This window comes from Passer domesticus, chromosome 2 (genome assembly GCF_036417665.1).
Source record: "Passer domesticus isolate bPasDom1 chromosome 2, bPasDom1.hap1, whole genome shotgun sequence".
Classification (NCBI taxonomy): domain Eukaryota; kingdom Metazoa; phylum Chordata; class Aves; order Passeriformes; family Passeridae; genus Passer; species Passer domesticus.
Genome location: NC_087475.1, coordinates 64,217,447 through 64,237,525, shown reverse-complemented (window position 1 = coordinate 64,237,525; position 20,079 = coordinate 64,217,447). Strand labels below are relative to the sequence as shown.

The 20,079-nt window shown below is 46.5% G+C and overlaps 1 protein-coding gene and 1 long non-coding RNA gene across 4 annotated transcripts; one reads left to right on the top strand and one right to left on the bottom strand.

Annotated features, from left to right (window-relative positions):
• The first annotated feature begins 4,959 nt into the window (after window positions 1-4,959).
• Window positions 4,960-13,705, top strand: LOC135294048 (uncharacterized). Of its 2 annotated transcripts, none has more exons than XR_010356151.1 (2): window positions 4,960-5,760; window positions 7,599-7,858. XR_010356151.1 is itself a non-coding variant. In XM_064408826.1 (2 exons), the coding sequence occupies exon 2, from the start codon at window positions 11,959-11,961 to the stop codon at window positions 13,258-13,260; it is 1,302 nt and encodes a 433-aa protein (XP_064264896.1). In that variant the 5' UTR covers window positions 4,960-5,760; window positions 11,938-11,958; the 3' UTR covers window positions 13,261-13,705. The 2 variants fall into 2 exon arrangements, 1 of the variants encoding a protein (XP_064264896.1); XM_064408826.1 differs by lacking the exon at window positions 7,599-7,858 and adding an exon at window positions 11,938-13,705.
• A 3,806-nt stretch (window positions 13,706-17,511) lies between these two features.
• LOC135295480 (uncharacterized) lies at window positions 17,512-18,970 on the bottom strand. 2 transcript variants are annotated; one of them, XR_010357591.1, is made up of 3 exons: window positions 18,910-18,970; window positions 18,105-18,238; window positions 17,512-17,649 (listed from the first exon to the last, which is right to left on the bottom strand). It is a non-coding gene; the product is annotated as an uncharacterized LOC135295480 (long non-coding RNA). The 2 variants fall into 2 exon arrangements; XR_010357592.1 differs by having other exon boundaries at window positions 17,527-17,691.
• Window positions 18,971-20,079: the final 1,109 nt, after the last annotated feature.

The window sequence follows — 20,079 nt, the reverse complement described above, 5'->3', positions numbered from 1 at the left end:
TTTCAGACCCTGGATCCCATATTTAGTTTCCTAAACTTCTCCAATATTTGTTCTAGCCATCCTGGTTGTCTGCCATGAGTATCAGTTTCCTTCCTTCTAGTTAAGAGGGCAGGGAGGGAGAAAAACTGTTCCCAGGCCAAGCAGCAGTGCCACTCTGGAGATCATTTGGTGGGTTGTGCAGCCTGAGAATGAATCATTGCTTGCAACACTTAAATCTTCCTCCATTTCTCACTTTCCCTTTTCTAGGGAGCAAGGAAGAGGTGGTGCCAGAGGCTGCTACATTTAGTAATGCATGAAGCAGAAGTAAACAGTTAAGATTAAAATTACCTTGATGGTTGTTCAATACCCAGGAAGATGATATGACATAATGTTTGTCAATTACTCATTTTTAGCAGCAATCGCTAATTTTTAGTAGATTTTAAGTGAACCAAACCATCAAACCTTTGTAGCAGCTGTAGCCTGCTTCCCACAAGATGCCTCCACTTCTCTACTGTATCCGTAAAAGCCTAATGGCGATTGCTGAAATTTCCTCTGTTAGTCCATGCTTGCTCTAACTTCTTCATTCTCCATCCACATCTACTGCTTAAGTTTTTGGGGTTTTTTTTCCAAGAAGCTGTCTTTTCTGAATATGACCTAATAACCCCCTCTTTCAGCTTGAAACTGTGCTCACAAGCACATCGGTTTTCTTTCAGGTTGTGCTCCCAGTCTTGCTGTAGACCCTTACAGGACCACCTTTAATACATTCACAGGCAGTGCCTTAACATTTCACTTGCATTTAGTCCTTCGTAAGAGCCCTTTCTTCACTCCTGAAGGTGCAAGGTTAGAACAGGATGATGTGATGCTCACTGCTGCAGAGGCACCACCAGGACATGGCTTTCCGGCCAAGCACGGACAATGCCCACAGCCAGTTTGTCTGTGGCACCACTCTTCATAGGGACTTTACTGATCCCAGCACAGGCTCAGTCCTGCCCCCACCATCTCTTGTAGGAAAAGGGTAGAGCCTCAAAGGAAGCAAGTATGTTCCATGTCTCATCTTTCAAGGGTCAGTGCTTAAACTCACAAATCCGTCCTCTTTGACATTCTAATCTCTGGTTGTAAAATGGATTTAGTGGTTTAACATTAAAATTTCAGGCACAGTTAAGGAAGGGATTGCAAAAGAGTTAATAAGCAAAATAGTTTAACAAACTTTGGCAGAGAAAGTTGAAAAGCTCAAATAATCTCCTGACCAAAAGACTTCAGCCCTAGATTTTCTAGTGCTTCTCGCCCAGCACCTGGACACATCAAGCTATCACAAAGAAAGTGACACAAGGTTCCTATTTTGTCTCTTGTCACTTTATGTTTTTGTTAAATGTCATGAAGAGGCCCGTTACACCATAAAAAGTAAAGTCATTAATTGTTCAATGGGTATCTGGCCACATCTCCCTGTTGCCCTGCTCTGCAGTGAATGCTTGAAAGATTGTGTTTATTGCTCCACACCACCCTAAATGTACCTGCACACATCCACACACTATCTGCACATTATCACACTGCATTACAGGAAACAACAATAAAAGAGATAGTGCCCTACCAAACTTCGTCCAAAGTGACCGGACTCTTCACATACAGCCAGGTGTACTCAAGTACAGAAAAAATGCCGTGCATGCATGACCTTTAGCACCAGTTATAGCAGGTCAACAAAGCAAACAAAGCAATCTGAACTCCTGCAGGAGATTGAAATCTTTAAATAATTTAAACTTACAAAAGTAAAATGAAATCTCATTGGAGATTTTTGATCTGGACAAACAGAGCAAGAACAGATGTGTACCTGCTGTAATAAGCAAGACAGTAGATGCACTGCTGCATCCAGCATTCACTTTTTGGTTCAGAGATGTGGGAGATCATTCTGTTCTTGCAAGCATACACTCCCACAATTTGTCCACCCTAATAGCCATGCTCAGGACTGTAAGTGACAGCACCAATTGATTCAGGATGATTAACTCACTGGTGGCACAATGCTAGGTGTCAGTACCAGGTGACAAGACACACACTCAGTGCCACAACGAGAGGGCAGTGTTACCAGGTCTGTACTCAGCTCATGTGTGTTTTTACTAGGGTGACTCTTCTTCTGCTTCATCCTCTGTCAATAAAATAAAATTGGGCAGAGGAGAATTGAGAGAGAAATGAAATATTATGGGAAAGAAAGAAGATACAATGAACAAAGACAACATCATAGTGCTAAGCCCAGGGCACTGCAGCACAGGTTGAGGTATACTTAATACACAAAGACATGTCATGGACAGAAGGAAAGCAGAAGGAAAAAATCTAACACAGTTTGTGGCAAATACTGCTTCTGAATTACTAGTCTTTCATGTCCCAATGTGAAGCCTCTTAAAAGGCCTGGCTTTCAGAATGCATGAAAAATTTCTTTTATTCAAAGAGTGTGTCATGATGGGCTCTTGGGTGTGGTAGGTTCTTAAATCACCAAACCATCCCATCTGAGAATCTTTTGTCTATATATTTTTAACATCAGAAAGAGGCCACTCATTCCTGCTGTGTCCCACAGTAAATAATTTCTCTTTTCTTTTTTAGGGTTTTTTTCTAATGCTATGGAGTTTGAAGACAGACGTAAATTAATATCCTGTTAAATAGCCTGCTCTCTGCCATGTATAACATCACTCACCCCCTGGGAAAATAAAAGTTCATCATCCTGTATCTACACCATATCCTGCCTTTCTTGGCAAAAGAAAAAATCTGACTGGCACATATCTGCAGCCAAAGATGACAAACACCACAGACACCCCATCCAATGTCAAGGACCTGATGAATCCTTGGGAAGGTGGCAATTCAATAAATCACATGGGCCCTTTCCAACAATTAGAGACAATTAAAGATGGAGGCATTCTGGAGGAGATGTGCAGAGCAAAATGGGAAAGAGACAGGAAGGAGTGAGAGCCAGGATAATTTGTGGGGGAGGAAAAAAGGAGAGAAAAAATGTGTATTTCACTGTTTCATGAGGTGAGTTGGTGGGTGTGAGTGCACAGGTGTACATGTGCCTCTACCCTCTTCTGGAAAGGAAAGGAACTGCTGACCTTGGCCTGCTACAACAAGAACCAAAACCAGCTCCTTGCCAGCAGCCCACTGCACCAGGCAAGCCAGCAGACTGCTCAGCTGGTTGTGTGCAAGCTGGAACACCCACCTTCCTGTACTGCCTGGGTGCCAGCCTGGGGTGTGCTTTTGATGCCTCTGGGAAGAGGCATTGAAAACACTGAAAAAGTGTTTCCCACTTTTTCAGTCCCTTTTTTCCCAGGGTTCCTCTGGTGCTGTCCTAATGCACCAGGCAGGCACGTAGAACTAGCAGCACCATTTTCCATAGGTCAAAAAGGAGGAATTTGAGGGGATTGAAAAGGGTGCTCCTTACAGTAGGTTGTGCCCGTGCACTTGTGCATCTTTGAGCCTCTAAACCAGAGGAAATGTAAAAAGGACAATGAGTTCAGCAAAATGCCATGCTTGGAAGGGCAAGGGGTAGAAGCGTCTCTCACTATCCTAAAGCAGTTCTCCACCCTTAAGGAGATTAACAGCCAAGATCTTCTCTCCCAGAGGACAAGAGCCACTGACAGCCCTTGTCAAGAGTGCTGAATATCCAAATATCACCACGTAGTGGAAAATAAAGCTACACGTTAGCTCAGTTTACACATGGGATACCTGTTCCTGGAAGAAGCATGGCATCAGCCTTGCCTCACTGGGGGGGAGCAAACACAGCAAGAAGAGTGACAAAAACTACATGTGCAGGGAGAAGACAAGAGAGAGTGAGGACACTGAGTTTTAAACAGAATATTTGTGTCCAAGTTTCAGTTCTGAGGCGTATTCCCAGTAAGTGGCTGCCACACCAGTGTTTATACCAGTGGTTCATTTAGTCTGTGATCTAAATGCAGTGTGCTCTATTTTCTTTGTAAATTCATCTAGCATTATGGCATATCTGCTTACACTTTAAAACTACCTAAGGAGTAAATAATTTGCTCTTTTCGACAGGCATACTGTGAGTTTCAGTCTGTTACCCATTTGCTTTAAATATCAGGCTGTAAAACTGTTCTTGTGTTTTTGGCTGACATTGCTGTTAATGATGCGCTGTGCCTATTCTCTGGTTATGGAGGAATTCTCACATTATTTCTGGGGTAAGCTAATAATGAATGTTACTCAGAACAAATCTTATGTTTGTGGTTGACTTGCTGCCAGTGTAGGAAATCATGTTACGACCATTATCTCACTCTACCTCCTCCCTCTCAAGTGCAAAGTTTTAATATTCATTCCAATGCAATCTGTATCTAAATAAGCAGTGCCTGTTTGGTGTGCAGTATACTGCACCAACTCCATTTAATAGTGTCAATGTGTCATTTATAGTGGGGGGACCCATCCTGGCAGCTCATCTTACAAGGTTTTTTGGGAACAGCACTTCATTTCTTATGTTCAGCTCTATACCCTTCTCTGCTTTGCAAAATCTCCTTTAGCTATTCTCATCAAATGAAGCTATCTTAAATGTGGTCATTTAAATGGGTTTAGTTGCACTTATTTAGCATTAGAACAAAGAGAGAAACAAGACAGACATCACATAGATTATACTTGTCACACTGCAAGCACCTCAGTTGAACGAAACAGAGCAGTTCACTTCCAAGTCTTTAAAAATAGAGCCTTCAGGAACAACAAAATATGTCTGGAGTCGGAGTGTTGCAATTAAGGTCTTGTTCACACTAATGATTGCAATAGCATTGAAAAACAGTCTAACAGACTGCATTCAAGCTCTGTTAAGTGGTTGCCTCCACATTTGGGATCGAATCCGCCAGGGCCTTCAGAGCTTGACTTTTCTCTGATGTGGTTACCAAACAGTGGAACATTTCTGCCATGACCAAAACTTAGTCATGCCTCAGTAACTTAACTCAGATTCCACATCTTCAAGCCTGAAAGTAGTTTGAGGGGCACTGTAGCAGGCACAAGGCCTGCAAGGCCTTGGAGAACAGAAGCCTGAGCTAGGAAATACCAAGTCAGCATGACTAAGGGTTTAGAAGCCCCCCTCTTCCGCCTTCGGACCCTGTTATCTCTCTGTAGATCCATAGGCCACTTTTTCCCCTGACCCTTACTATTGGACAGTTTTCAATCCCCCTATAAGGTATAAAAACCCCTAACTCTGCCCGGTTCGGCAGAGGAGAGCTGTCCCTGGAACCTTCGCGGGGACCCCAATAAAGAACCCTGCGGAACCCATACAGCGCTGCTCCTCTCTCTCTCTGCGTCTGCTGCGGCTATACCCAGGGTGACGGCCCCAGGCATGCTGAAAGAGCTGAAATCACTAAAGAGCTGAGCTGCAAATCACTATAGCTGCCTGGGCTGCCTGAACCCCCGCTGGGCGATCCTGGACCCCTCGTTGAGCTATCCTGGACAACCGGCCTCCCCGCTGGGCTTCTGCCCCGGGGGGCCATAGCTGGCGACCCGAACAGAGCCGACGCCCGAACAGCGGGGGGCCCCTGGGCCGACATCTGAACCGCCGTGATAGCCTGGCCGCGGAACTGAATGCCGGACCTGGCATTTCAGAGGAGCAACATTTCTTCGTGAAATTGTCACTGCCTCCGCTCGCCAGAGATCCTGGAAGGAGAAGCTCTTCGTTTTAGAAGGACTCTTCTGGACAGGACGTCAGCCGACCCGCAACAACGACACCTGGGCACGCGAGTGTTCGCGGAGGCTGATGAGCAGACGACCCCCAGCAGAACTTTGACCCACAACAGGCTGAAAAGTGTAAGTTTAACACAGCCTCTCTTGCGCGCAAAAATATTTTTTCCTCGGGTCCTTTTTTTTGGGTTTTTTCTTTTTTTTTCTCTTTTTTCTGCTGGCGGGAACTGAAACATGGGATCAAAGCTTAGTACGTTGAAACGATCCCAGAACGAGAGAGATTTATATTCCCTAATCCTAGAAATCCTATCTTCTAACAACTTTTCTTTTTCTAAAGGTAACCTTTCAAAAACTAACCTGAAACGTTTTATAAAATGGATTCTCTGCCACTTCCCAGATACTAATACACAGACTATTACCTTAGACTCCTTTTGGGATACAATTGGGACCACGATATATAAGTTTCAAACTAACCAAGACTTTTCTGTAACACGGTTTTTACCTATGTTCCACGCTATAACTAAAGCTGTAGAAAAAACTAACAAAAAGACTTTAACTACAGGGCTAACTTCTGTCGAACGAAACGAAAAGTTCTTATCTCACTTAACAGAAGCGCCTATTTCAAATGCTAATGGAGGAGATAACAGCCCCTCCACCCTGGAATCCAGCATTCCTCTGGGTCCTAGGGTCCCGCCATCTGCGCCGCAACCCCGCGACCCCAGGGCGCCCACGGCCCCTGCCCACCCCCTCTTCCCCCCCGCCTTCCCCTCGGGAGCCACATCCTGCGCGCCTCCTTGCTCTGTGTTATCTCCGAGAGCATCTGCGCCAGTTCCCGCCGGGACCGACCCAAACCCCACCCCTCCCCCTGCTCCCCCCGACCCTGCTGGGGCCCCCCCCACCCCCCTTGCCGTCCCTCCTGTCCCTGCCGCGTCCGCCCCCACTCCCTCCCCCGCCCTCGCCCCCCCCGCTACCATCGCGCCTTTCCCTGCCCCCGGCACCGTCCCTGCTGCGGCACGGGATCAGCCCGCCTGGGTACCCGCGCCCCCCCCCCACCACCGCGCTTTTGCCTGCCGCCGGAATCGTGCCCGCCGCACCCTCCCTCAGTCCCGCCGCCCCTTCCATCCCGCACCCCCCCTGCCCCCATACCCTCGCTGCGCAACCCCATACCCACGCTCCGCAGCCCCCGGTCGGGACCCCCCAGACTTCCCTCAGTTCTGCCCCCCCTCCCCACGCCCCCCAGTCCTGTGCATGCTGTATCACGCATTGCACGGCCACCCCGCCATGTGCCACGTGTAGCCACGTCCTGCCATGTGCTGCCTTATACCCGGCCCAGCCACAGGCACCTCTGCCAAATGCAGCTCCAGCCAGCCATAAGAAACATAAGGCAAGGCCTGATAGCTCTCACTTCTCGTCATCTGATGACAGCAGTGACAGCGATTCTGATTTGGAAATAGAATATGTAGATCCTTGGGCAAAAATAAAAATGGAAGCCACACAGGCAGGGGACTGGCAATTAGCTCAGAGAATTACTGCCTTTCCAGTAGAATATAAGAAGGGGAAAAAAGGAGGTGCCACTAATAGAAAGACATGGGAACCTATTACAAATAAAGAACTTGTGCAATTAAGAAATACAGCCACAGAACATGGTAGAAGTTCACATATTTTTAGAAATTTCCTAGAAGCTACGTTCTCAGCACATGTTCTGGTACCCCACGATATTAAAAATATTGCCCAGTGCCTCCTTTCTCCCGCCGAGTACATGCTTTGGGAAAGGCATTGGAAAAAGCAATTAAAAACATTATCAGATAACTATGCTGCAGATGCTGATAAGCCAAATTTTACACTCGAACAGCTGGCTGGTGAAGAGGATTTGCAGAAACCCTCTGACCAAGCTGATACTTTACCTAAGGCAACATTACAAGACGTGGCTATAGCAGCAAAAACCTCTTTATTTCTCACCCCAGATGATTCTACCCCTACCCACCATTTTTCTACTATCAAACAAGGAATAGATGAAAGCTTTATCAAATTTGTGGATAGAATTAAGGATGCTCTGGAAAAACAGATAGAGAGCACAGAGGCAAGAAAAGAACTGTTGTGTAAACTTGCCATGAGTAATGCGAATGAAAAATGTAAAACAATTCTGAGAGCCTTACCCATGGACATAGAACCTACCATAGAGCAAATGCTGGAAAGCTGCACACGTCACCTGTCCATTGACGACACAGTGGCCCAAGCAGTTACTAAGGGTGTTGCAGAAGGAGTTTCTAGTGCATATGCAGTAATAGCTTCTAAAGATCAGGTCCGCTGCTACCACTGCGGAGATTTTGGACATTTTATAAAGGACTGTCCAGAGAGGTCACCTCCCAGGTACCCTCGCAATTTCCACCAAAGGCCCCAGAATCAGCAGTACTATCAGCCGCGTCCGGGAAACTTCCATCGGAGCGTGGTGGGGCCCCACGCAAGGACATCAAATCAAAGGCCATCCAGACCCAGTCACGCACCATCCCAGGAGATTCCAGACCACATGAGGAGGATCCAACACACGGAGCAATACCAAAGGGAACGCGCCGTCAGCTGGTAACTGCACTGTCCATTGACTTTAAAAATAACAATGTTTATCGTGTTCCCACAGGCAAACGTGGGCCAAAAGGAGGTCCTTCTAACATCCTAATTCTAGGTGATTCTCTCCATACCCCAAAGGAAATATTTGTTGTTCCAGAAGTACAAACGGTGCACCCGGGACAAGACATCTTTGTCCAGGTGTACTGCACAGACTTACCATATTTTCTTCCAAAGGGTACCTCATTTGCACAGGCCTTTCTACTCCCTAAGAATCACAGGGAACAGCTTCCTCTCAACCCCACAGCAATGTGGATACAAGTTGTGGGACCGAGTAAGCCTGTCATCGAGTGCGGTCTTACCTGCAGAGGAGAGAAGTTCCACCTACCAGGGATGCTGGATACCGGTGCAGACGTGACCATCATCGCCCGCTCAGAATGGCCAGCACACTGGGAGCTACAACCTGTGGCAGGCATGATCACAGGGATCGGTGGAGCTACAGTTTCCATGCGGAGCAAGAACAACATCCTCGTCGAAGGGCCTGAAGGCAAGTTGGCTACCATCCGCCCATTTGTGGTAAGGGCCCCCATCACCTTGTATGGACGGGACATTTTATGTCAGTGGGGAGCCTCCTTACGTATTCCCAGTCCGGATTTCTAATTGGGGCCACTGAGGAGCGCGCACTGCCAGACACTCCTCGTCTCACCTGGAAATGCCATGACCCGATCTGGATCGAGCAGTGGCCCCTCTCTAAAGTCAAACTGCGCGCACTACACGCCCTTGTGGATGAACAGCTCGCCAAAGGCCACATCGTAGAGACCACCAGCCCTTGGAATTCTCCAGTCTTCGTACTACAAAAGCCTGGAACTGACAGGTGGAGGCTCCTCCACGATCTTCGAAAAATCAACGAGGTCATCGAGGACATGGGTCCCCTTCAGCCTGGCCTGCCCTCACCATCGATGCTGCCTAGAGACTGGACACTTGCTATCATTGATATTAAAGACTGTTTCTTCAGCATCCCGCTGCATCCCCAGGACGCTCCACGGTTTGCCTTCTCCGTTCCCTCTCTTAACAGAGAGGCTCCACTCAAGAGATATCATTGGTGTTTTCTTCCACAAGGACTAAAGTGCAGTCCAAGTATATGCCAGTGGTATGTTGCTCACATCCTGTCTCCTGTTCGGAACCTATTCCCAGATGCAATCATCCATCACTATATGGACGATATCCTGGTCTGTGCACCAGAAAAAACGTACTTGGACAAAGCAGTTAAAAAGACTATTGAAACCATAGAAAAGGCAGGATTTGAGATCCGTGAGGACAAAATACAGTACACCAATCCATGGACTTACCTTGGACTCCAGATCCGGGAACGGACCATCGTACCCCAGCAGCTCGCCATCCGAGACGACCCAAAAACCCTGAGAGACTTACACAGTCTGTGCGGATCCATCAACTGGGTACGTCCACTGCTAGGAATTACAACAGAGGACCTCGCTCCACTGTTCAGCCTTCTCCGGGGCAAGGAGAATCTGGACTCTCCATGCACTCTAACACCAGAGGCCCGAGATGCCATCACCAAGGTCCAGGAAGCCCTGTCTTCACGCAAAGCCCATCGCTTCGAGCCCAGCCTGCCTTTCCAGTTCGTCATTCTGGGAAAAGCACCTAGGTTCTATGGACTGATTTTCCAATGGGACACTCAACTTCGAGACCCTCTACTAATCCTGGAGTGGATCTTTACAAATAACCAACCCACAAAGACCATTACCACCTTCCAAGAAATTATGGCACATTTAATAAAAAAGGCTAGAACTCGCCTCCGTTCCCTTGCAGGGTGTGAGTTCACATGCATATATTTGCCAATGACCACTGGGGACCTGGAGCATTTGCTCCAGACCAATGAGAGTCTCCAGTATGCCTTAGATAGCTATACAGGCCAAATTTCAGTGCATATCCCAAAACATAAGCTTTTTAATCGTGATGTAACATTTCATCTGACTCCAAAATTAGTCCAAAGTAGGACACCTCTCAAAGCTCTAACCGTCTTTACAGATGGCTCAGGGTCATCCCACAAGTCGGTAATGACATGGAGGGACCCTAAGACCCAAAATTGGGAATCTGACATAAAAATAGTGGAGGGATCTCCACAGATTGCGGAGTTAGCAGCTGTTGTCAGAGCCTTTGAGAAATTCAAAGACGAACCTTTTAATCTGGTCACAGATTCAGCTTATGTTGCTGGCATAGCTATGAGAGCAGAACATGCTCTTCTCAAAGAGGTTTCCAATCCAAAGTTATACCAATTGATTTCCACATTAACACGCTTAATTTCCCACAGAAAACAACCTTACTATATAATGCATGTGAGGTCACACACTGACCTCCCAGGTTTCATTGCAGAAGGGAACAGGAAAGCAGACACCTTAGCCATGGCAATAGAGACTGCTAATGTCCCTAACATCTTTGCCCAGGCAAAGTTGTCACACTCATTTTTTCATCAAAATGTGCCTGCCCTTATCAGAATGTTCAAGCTCTCAAAAGATCAGGCAAAAGCTATTGTTGCCACATGCCCGAACTGTCAAAACTACCAGATACCATCTGTGGGGACGGGAGTCAATCCCCGAGGTTTAAACAGCTGCCAGCTGTGGCAGACAGATGTAACCCACTTTGCACCTTTTGGAAGGTCAAAGTACGTGCATGTATCGGTTGATACATTCTCAGGAGCAGTATTTGCATCAACACATACAGGAGAAACTGCGCAGCACACCATAAAACATTTTCTCCTCGCATTTGCAACCCTGGGAGTACCAAAGGAGATCAAAACAGACAATGGACCTGCCTATACCTCTCGTAAGTTAAAAGAGTTCTTCAGTGAGTGGGGAATACAACACAAGACAGGTATACCTGCAAACCCCACAGGACAATCCATCGTGGAAAGGACACATCAAACTCTCAAAAGAGTCCTCAATCAGCAACAGAGAGGAACAAAAATCACCTCTCCAGTTGAAAGACTTTGCAAGGCTCTCTATGTCATCAACTTCCTGAACTGTACAACATCAGAGCCTGATCCACCAATACTTCGCCACTTTGCAAATACCACCCAAGCAAAGCTCACAGAGAAACCACCTGTGCTGGTGAAGGACCCAGAAACACATAAAGTCTCTGGACCTTTCGATCTCATCACGTGGGGAAGAGGATACGCGTGTGTTCTGCTACCATCTGGTCCAAGATGGTACCCAGGGAAAAACATAAAACCATACCTAGGCACTGCAAATACCACTTCCACAAGCAGTGACAAGAATCCTCCTGAGTCAAACACGAGACCTCCTCAAAACCAGACCAGCTCGGCCTGGAGACGAAGACGTCGCCAAACATCCACAGGTGGAGGAGACGACTGTCCCATCACACAGCAGCAGACAAACCAGAAAGCTGAACAACATTCTGTGGCATCAAGCCCTAGACCAGGCACAGCCTGAAAACAAAACTGTTCTTTGAATTAGATGTTATTACCTTTCTTACCCTAAAAAACCCTATTATCCCTTTTATCAACCCTTACCAAAAGCCTCTAACTTTTACCCACTCCCCCACCCTTAGCACCATAGAAAAAAAAAACAAACAAAAAAAACAGTAAAAAACCTAAAAATAAAAGGGGGGAGGTGGAAGGAACAGAGGAAAGGAACATGAAAGGAACCCTAACCCTCCCCTCCTACCATAAAAATAACAAGTTTTGCTTATATTCCCTATCAGAAGCCCCATTCCTGCCCAAAGATGAAAAATATCTCCGTTGGCGCTGTCCTCACTGCTGCCTGGATGTTCCTCACCGTGCCATGTGCCGTCGGTTGGATCGGCCCACAGCCGAGCCATAATGTCTGGGTAACCTTAGCAAGAACATTAAAACAGGATAACATGTGCTTATCCATGGGGAGCGTTGATAACCCACTTTCCACATGGCTAGTAGGAATTCCTTTTGTAGCCGATGATTGGCCAGCCTATAATTCAGAGCTTCTCCGCACCACAGGTAAGAGACCCCACCAGGTAGAAACTTGGGACCAGTGGACAAAAATACTGCCCAATGCTCTTGAGGAACCTCAAGAATTGGATCTATTGGGATCCTCTAAGGCCACATTCTGTGTCAAATTTTACTTTAGACGTCCAAAGAATAATTTGCCTGAAATTGATCTGAACAAAAACACATACCGAAAAGACATATCACCAATTAACAAAGCCTACAACCCTCACGATTGGTGTAATTACACTGCTCGTGTGATCTCTGTGTCCTCTCTCCATCCCAAAGTCCTACCCAAGGGAACGTTTCTCATCTGTGGTGACAGAGTATGGGCTGGGATCCCCTCCCGACTCCAGGGAGGTCCCTGTACCCTAGGAAAACTTTCCACCCTTACTCCAAATATCACCTTGTGGCACAATTGGAAAAAAGAGAGCGAGTTAAAACGCCACAAAAGGTCCTACACAGCATTTGATGAAAATTGCGATCCCAAATTATACGATTGGAACAAACCTAAAAAGATAGCGGTCTCTATATTCCTACCATGGGTAGCTGCAGCTAAGGCCCTGGGTGACATAAATCACCTTGGGTGCTGGCTCAGTAAGCAAGCTAACGCTACTTCTGCTGCCCTGAGCGATCTCTTAAAGGAAGAAGAAACCACAAGACACGCCTCACTCCAAAATCGAGCAGCGATTGACTTCCTGCTGCTTGCCCACGGACATGGCTGCGAGGACTTCGAAGGGATGTGCTGCTTCAATCTTTCTTCACGCTCGGAATCCATCCACGCCAACATCCAGAAACTGAAGGGACTTGTGAAGGACTTAAAAGTAGAACAGACCCCAGACTGGGTCAATGATCTCTTCGGTCAATGGGGATTAACGGGATGGGTTGCATCTTTGGTTAAGGGAATGTTGTGGATTTTTCTTGTAATTGTCATCGTGTTACTTATGTTCTCATGCCTTGTCCACTGTTTTAAAAGAACCATAGGGAACGCCTTTTTTCTAAATACAGAAAGTGGAGTTGTAGCAGGCACAAGGCCTGCAAGGCCCTGGAGATCAGAAGCCTGAGCTAGGAAATACCAAAGTCAGCATGACTAAGGGTTTAGAAGCCCCCCTCTTCCGCCTTCGGACCCTGTTATCTCTCTGTAGATCCATAGGCCACTTTTTCCCCTGACCCTTACTATTGGACAGTTTTCAATCCCCCTATAAGGTATAAAAACCCCTAACTCTGCCCGGTTCGGCAGAGGAGAGCTGTCCCTGGAACCTTCGCGGGGACCCCAATAAAGAACCCTGCGGAACCCATACAGCGCTGCTCCTCTCTCTCTCTGCGTCTGCTGCGGCTATACCCAGGGTGACGGCCCCAGGCATGCTGAAAGAGCTGAAATCACTAAAGAGCTGAGCTGCAAATCACTATAGCTGCCTGGGCTGCCTGAACCCCCGCTGGGCGATCCTGGACCCCTCGTTGAGCTATCCTGGACAACCGGCCTCCCCGCTGGGCTTCTGCCCCGGGGGGCCATAGGGCACAATTTCATCCATGCCATCCATAAAATGTAATTTAACCCTGCTTTCAGATTGCCTTGGATGTTGTGGTATGCATGCATCACCTACCCTGCTTATGTGCACTGTGCTGTCAAAGAGACCATAAATCCTGTGCTGCAGCCATCCAGTTATGGCAAGTGAGAATTTTCCTTTAAAAAACCCTCTCCACTGTTAGCACAGTCAAACTTGTATTCTCCCCATTGTTAGAATGAAGGCTTTCAAACAGCTACATAATACAAGTAACAGGGGCAAAACCACTATCTGCTTTTACGATGGAACGTGATCGGTGTGTGAAAGGTCCGGATGATGTGGTGACGACAGCAGAAGGAGACAGGACTGAGTGACTCAAGCTTTCCTTCCAGGTCCCTATTAGTGTGAGGGTTCCCAGGGGCTCTTCTCCTCCTATAAGATAGCACAGTTCTTTCCACTGACGTGTAGTTATATCCAGCTCAGTGAAAACTGAGCTTGTTCCTTGATTTGCTCCTCTCTGAACATCAGGTGAGTTATGGCAGGGGGAAAAAAGACATTTCCTTTCCTCCTCATCTCACTGCCTACATGCCAGTGGCAATATTCAAGTCCAGAAAACAGCTTGATGGCTTAGAGTGGCAGGACCTCAAAAGAAAAAGACAGACAGTAAAAGCAGAATATCTGTCTGAATATGATCCAAGGAATTTTTTTTTCCATATACACTTTCCCTTTCTCCAAGTTAGGTCCAGGTTTCCCTCATACCTAAAATGGGTGTGCTGCTTGAAGGGGGTTGAAACAACCTTTTTCTCCAGCTAGAAAACAGAGCAGGTCAAGAAGTAACAGACTTAAGTGAAAATCTTGTTGGCATCGCAACACCTTCTCAGCTAGCAGACCTCCTCCACGACTGTCCTTGGAGCCTCTTCATGTTACTACCTGATTTTTAAAACCCTTCTCCTATACAGCCAAAGAAAATAAGAGGCTGAACCAGATTCAAACATGTTGGTGAAACACTGCATCAGCACATACAGAATCATGCTTTAAACAACTGTAACTGAGGTCACTGCCTAGAAGTGGCACCGTTCTGCCACTAAAAAGCCAATTCATTGTGATACAGCAGATGGTCTAAAAGAAGGCAAAAAAATTAAATTTTAAAAAAAAACTGAAGTCTTATTTTACAATTTCAGGCTGTTTCATAGACCAGTGCTTTTAAAAAGTGTGAGATTGCAGGAGGTGAGGTGTGGAGAGGGATGAGTGTTTTTATAGCCAAGCAAAATGGAGAGTGGTCTTGAGACCACCAAAGAGAAGATGTGATTCCACAATGGATTAAGCAGAGAAATTTTTACACACAGAAAGTATTGGAAGCGTGAACCATAAAGAGAGAGAATTTAGTAAGTTACAACAACATTTTCTTGAGCATTAACTACTTACAGGCCAGTAGTACACAAGCTTTTCCTTTGCTACATTGAAAGTGTTCTGCTTCCACATACAAGATGAACAGACTTCAAAGATGTCCATGACCAGTCAGGGTAATTTCAGGGATTATTTTTAAAAAACTATGCACACAGGAGAGGCACCATTAAAGTTCTAGACAGTCCCCTAGAGAAAACACTTTTCTGAGAGTAATACATTTTTGTGTGTGTCATTCCAGCACCTAACCCACTTTCTTTTCTGCAAAGTGAGTGTCCTCTGGGAGTTTTCTCTTGGGATGTATAACAGCACAGAGCCAGAAATCCCCTCTGTCTCAGCACCCTGATCCAACTCCATGCCGCCCATCCTCCCTTAGCATGTTTCTCCAGCTCCTCATGCTCTTGCGCCTTTATCTCGTTAACCAACTTGCTCTATCTGCCCACGGAATTCTCTGCCTGATGAAAACCTCCTGCGCGCAGCTTTTCCTGGTCTCGACGCTTGTCTCCTCTCAGACACGTAGACATAATATGGTCTGAGAGGAGATCAATTTCTTCTTTGAGGTCCAGTCTTATCTCCCAGACAGTGGTTTATGCAGTGGGTTCCCTGGGGAACTTTCCTTTTTTATACACGGAGCCATTCCCTTGGCCAAAAGCTAATGAACGTGGCATGTCTCCAGCCCGCGCCATGAAGACAGACAGGAAGGATGCACAGGCAGGCAGGCTTCTTGTGCACTTAGGCATCTACTCTGAAGCATGGAGAGGTACTTCACTTCCCAAATTGGTGGAATATCCCAATCCCTCAGTAAGGACCTATCACACAGACAGTTTGACTTTTCCCAAGTCTTCAAGGTGCACTGGGGCATTTCACGGCCGAAGTCCAAAGGTGTATTTCTCCCTCATCAGCATGCTGCTATCACCAAACCCTCAGCACTGCTCCCACTGTGGGTGCTGTTAATGACCCATTGACTGCAGCACAAAAACACCAACAATTTTTTCCTAGGTTTAGAGGGAAGGGAACCAGGCTGGAGGTACTGCGCTTTGGCCTAGCTCGGGGTGGCTTGCTTCGCTCTTCAGAGATATTGTCTCTTTTGTGCAAGTTCCCCATGGCTTTTGGGGGGCTCTGGGGTGTCATCTGCAGTCCAGGTGCTCACGGCTCTTTCCCCCACCCTGTGTAAGTTCACTCTCTACAGTAGCTCTGGGGAAGCCATTGCCCTGTTTTTGCAGGAAGCAGCATGAGCTGGAAAGTTGAGGCCAGACACAGACCTCTTCCAATTTGCTAATGCCCACATCTGGGATTTGATTAAGGGCCATTTCTTGCTGTTAGCTGCCCTTGGCTGTACTCATACAAGCTTGGCAACAACCAGTCCCTGCCAGGGAAGCAGAGCAGCTCAGTGGTGGTTTCTGTGTGGACACAGGGGCTGCTGGTGTAGGGCTGTCCTCCTGAGGACTGGATGGAATAGCTGGAGATGTCAGATGCTGCATGAAGGACCTTCAGGGTGTGGGATCCAAAGCCAGCTGTATCAGCTTATCTTGCATATTTCCACGTGTCCGAAGCCCAATAAATACCTTCCCTGCTGGACCCTCCTCTCACACTGCCCAGCACAAGATCCTCCCTTCTTGATACAGAGCTATGTGGTGACAGCAAGTCCCCCAAACCGCTCCCTGGGTCATCTGACCCTCTCTGGGCAGAGACACGGCACCCATGGCTCAGGATTCCAGCTGCTGGGCAATGACCTATCTTCAGGCTACTTCCTCCTGCTACCTGCTCCAGCAAGACACATAAATTATGCCCAAACCTCAAATTATTATCATCACCCTCCCCCTTTCCAGGTAACATGCCTGTTTCCCCAAGCATTCAGCTGCAGAGTTATTATGTTTTCCCATTTTTCCTCTAGAGGGACCCTTACCTTGATTTTAGTTTTATTAGATATGATCAAAACACACTTAATTATGAAGAAGCCTCCCTAAAATCAAGTGCTAACCCTAAAGAGGTGGCATAGTAACCATTCCTACCACAGGCTGTATTAAAACCAAGGGGAGTCCTGGGTGTGTGAGGAATCGAGACAGTCAATCAATCAACACTGCTGCAGTGCAACTACTAAGTTTTAATTAACCATGCAAAGCAAATATATTTGTATGTTTAGTCCTAAATGTAATTAAATGTTTCAGTAGCAAATTAAGTGAAGAAAACAAATCAACCACATGTTTCTAGATAGTGGGTACATAAATATTAAATCATTATAAAAGGCATATGAAGAGGAAAATGCAAACATTATGCTGATTTTAATTTCTTCAATTATTTCTAATTCCCCCTGAGCCCTACATTCATTCCCAGTGATTACAGACAGACTAATCACTCAATGCAGGACACCATTTAATAAGATGCAGCAGCTGAAACCCAGAGTTTGTCACCAGCCCTGTCTTGGCACTGTCAACATGGTGGCACTGTCGCCTTGATCAAGCTCCTCAGCCTCAGGGGACCATGGTTTGTGACTCCCGTGGCTGTAGGTAGGTAGGTGATGTGCATTTCACACCGCTCTGCAGTCTATCTGGGAAGATCTATCCATCAGCATCTGCCTTCAAAAGCCTACAGAGATCTATTTATGTAACTCCCTCTCTGGAGGAAAGGTGCTGGGAAAGCAGCCAACAATAAATGGAGTGGGTGTGGGAAAACGAAAAATAAGCAAGCAGAAATACTACATAAAAGAATGACCATATGGTTTAAGCCACAAGCGATGCAAGGCACAGCTATAAAGTTGTGTCTGATAACAGACTCAGCAGAGACGTGCGTACGGCCAGAAGCTCTGCGAAGAGGGTCCCTTTGGGGGGTCAGGTGTGGCAAACAGATGCAGGCTCAGAGACCTCTGACAAGCACAAAAGAAGCCAGAGTGAGCCCAGAGGTGGCTCTGCCTTTTCCCAGCCAGCCACAGACCTGCTTAACCCATCCACAGACACAGCTGCCATGGCATTCAGTATGGATGAAGAGAATACCATTCAAACCTGGGCACTGCTCCACTTTGAGGGGGGTGTTGAGTAGAGCTAGAAAGGTGTTGATTCTGGATCAAGAAAACCATGCACACTCTCCTGACTTCTTCCCAGTCTTGATAAGGTCACTCCAGTGATATGCAAAGTGACTGTCCAGGCAGACAAAGAGAAAACTTTTTGTGTAACTCCTCTCTCTTTCAGTATAATGCAATGCATAGGCTGGGACAGAATTTAATGGGCACAAACTGTATTGCAGAAAGCAAATTAAAATCTTTACTCTCCCAACTAGTCTTTAAAACAACAGGTCCAGAGCAGCTTGCTGTTCTGCTGCACAACACAGGGACACGAGTTTGGGAAGGGTTCCAGCTCACTGCACATACAGCCCCACCAGCTACCTGGTGTTCAGCACCCAGTGCCTACCAGGGCAGTGGAAATGCTCACATTAACCAAAGCAAGAACATTCGAAATGGGTGATGCAGTCAGTTTCTTTGGAAGAGGGGAATTGGTTGTCACTCCTTAACCTGCACCGAGATGGAACCAAGTGGATTGTATCTCTTTTAAATCAGGCACGTTAGTTAATCAGTTCCAGCATGCCAGTACTCTGGCCTGTTGGTGATAGGGACTCCAGAGATGGATGACAGCAGTCATTTGCTAGTGGGAAGGTCAGCTGCTTCAAAGGAAATGTACTTTTTTTTCAAGACAAAGTACTGAAATACTATTGAAATCCCACCCTAGAAAGCTACTGCAGGTGAGATATGCTGATAAAGAAGAGCCAGTTTCCCTCCACTGACTGCAAAGGGACCTCAGATTTGGACCTTACATTTGATCAAGGTGAAGCCCACACCTTCAGAGGAGAGCACTGCCCCAAAGCACTCATCCTGGCCATGGAATCCCACTGGCATGAGCCTGTCTCTCATGTAAAGACACTCCTTTATGATCTCAAGCCATGTTTCAAAACACACTCCTAATGCTGCCTTATCTCCCAACCCACAGTACTGAATCAGAATTGAAGAGGTCATTTCAAAAATCCTCATTTGCCTACCACTCAGCTTGGATAGGCACCTCTATTGAGGGTCTTCTCCAGCTCAGCAGAGGCGCTGGAGGTGAGAGCAAGGTGGGCAGACTTCATCTCACATCCCAGCACATTTGGCAAGGAAGTCTGAAAAGGATGAGAAGGGGAAACATTTTGTCTGTTTGCGTCCATGGGAACAGTGGGTATAAGCAAGTCGTTTATCCTCCTCAAGCTTCCTGTGGCAAGCAGCAACCAGAGAGTTTGGCAGATGACAACAAAATGAGCCCGGGGCAGATCAGACTCCAGGGCACTGTTACGTGCACAACACAGCTCAGCAGAGTCTGCACAGCAATACCACATTCAGAAGGAATAAAAAAGCTGAAGAAATAGCTCATCAAGCTGAGAAAAGGGGTGACAGACAAAACGAATGTCACTTTGCAAAGGCCATTTCTTCTCCTGCCACCCCCACAAATGAGCTCCAAAACTGATGCAAGCAGTAGTAACAATTTCTAAAGTAGGCAGCAGCTCTGGCCCTTGCAAAGATGGGTCAGAGAACAGAAATCTGAGACTGATGCAACCATTATATACTCAATACTCCCAAGGGTATTTGTGCAAGCATTTTTTTTTTCTTTCATATGTTGTCTCTTTTTTTTTTGTCAGCAAAGAGGACTTCTTATTTTCAGGATTAAGTGCAATTCTTGTTGGATAGTTTTTCAGCAGGAAATGGAATTTTTAGTTGTGGTTGTTCAGTTCTATTTTTCCTCTAAAAGCGATTGTTTCCCAGACTAAATTTCAACTTTTCATCTGAAAAAAAAAGTCCTTAAACCCATAGCATTTTAGTGGGTTTGGTCCAAATCCAGCTCAAATTCAGTATACTTTGAATATTATCCTCTCTGAGTTGGGCTAACCTATTTCAAGCCACCTCTTCCCCAGTGTAAGGTGACTTTTAATGTAGGGAGACACCAAGGCACCCTGGGA

Coding starts and splice junctions, on each gene's coding strand:
- LOC135294048 (XM_064408826.1), top strand. CDS start 11,959: ATGAAAAATATCTCCGTTGGCGCTGTCCTCACTGCTGCCTGGATGTTC.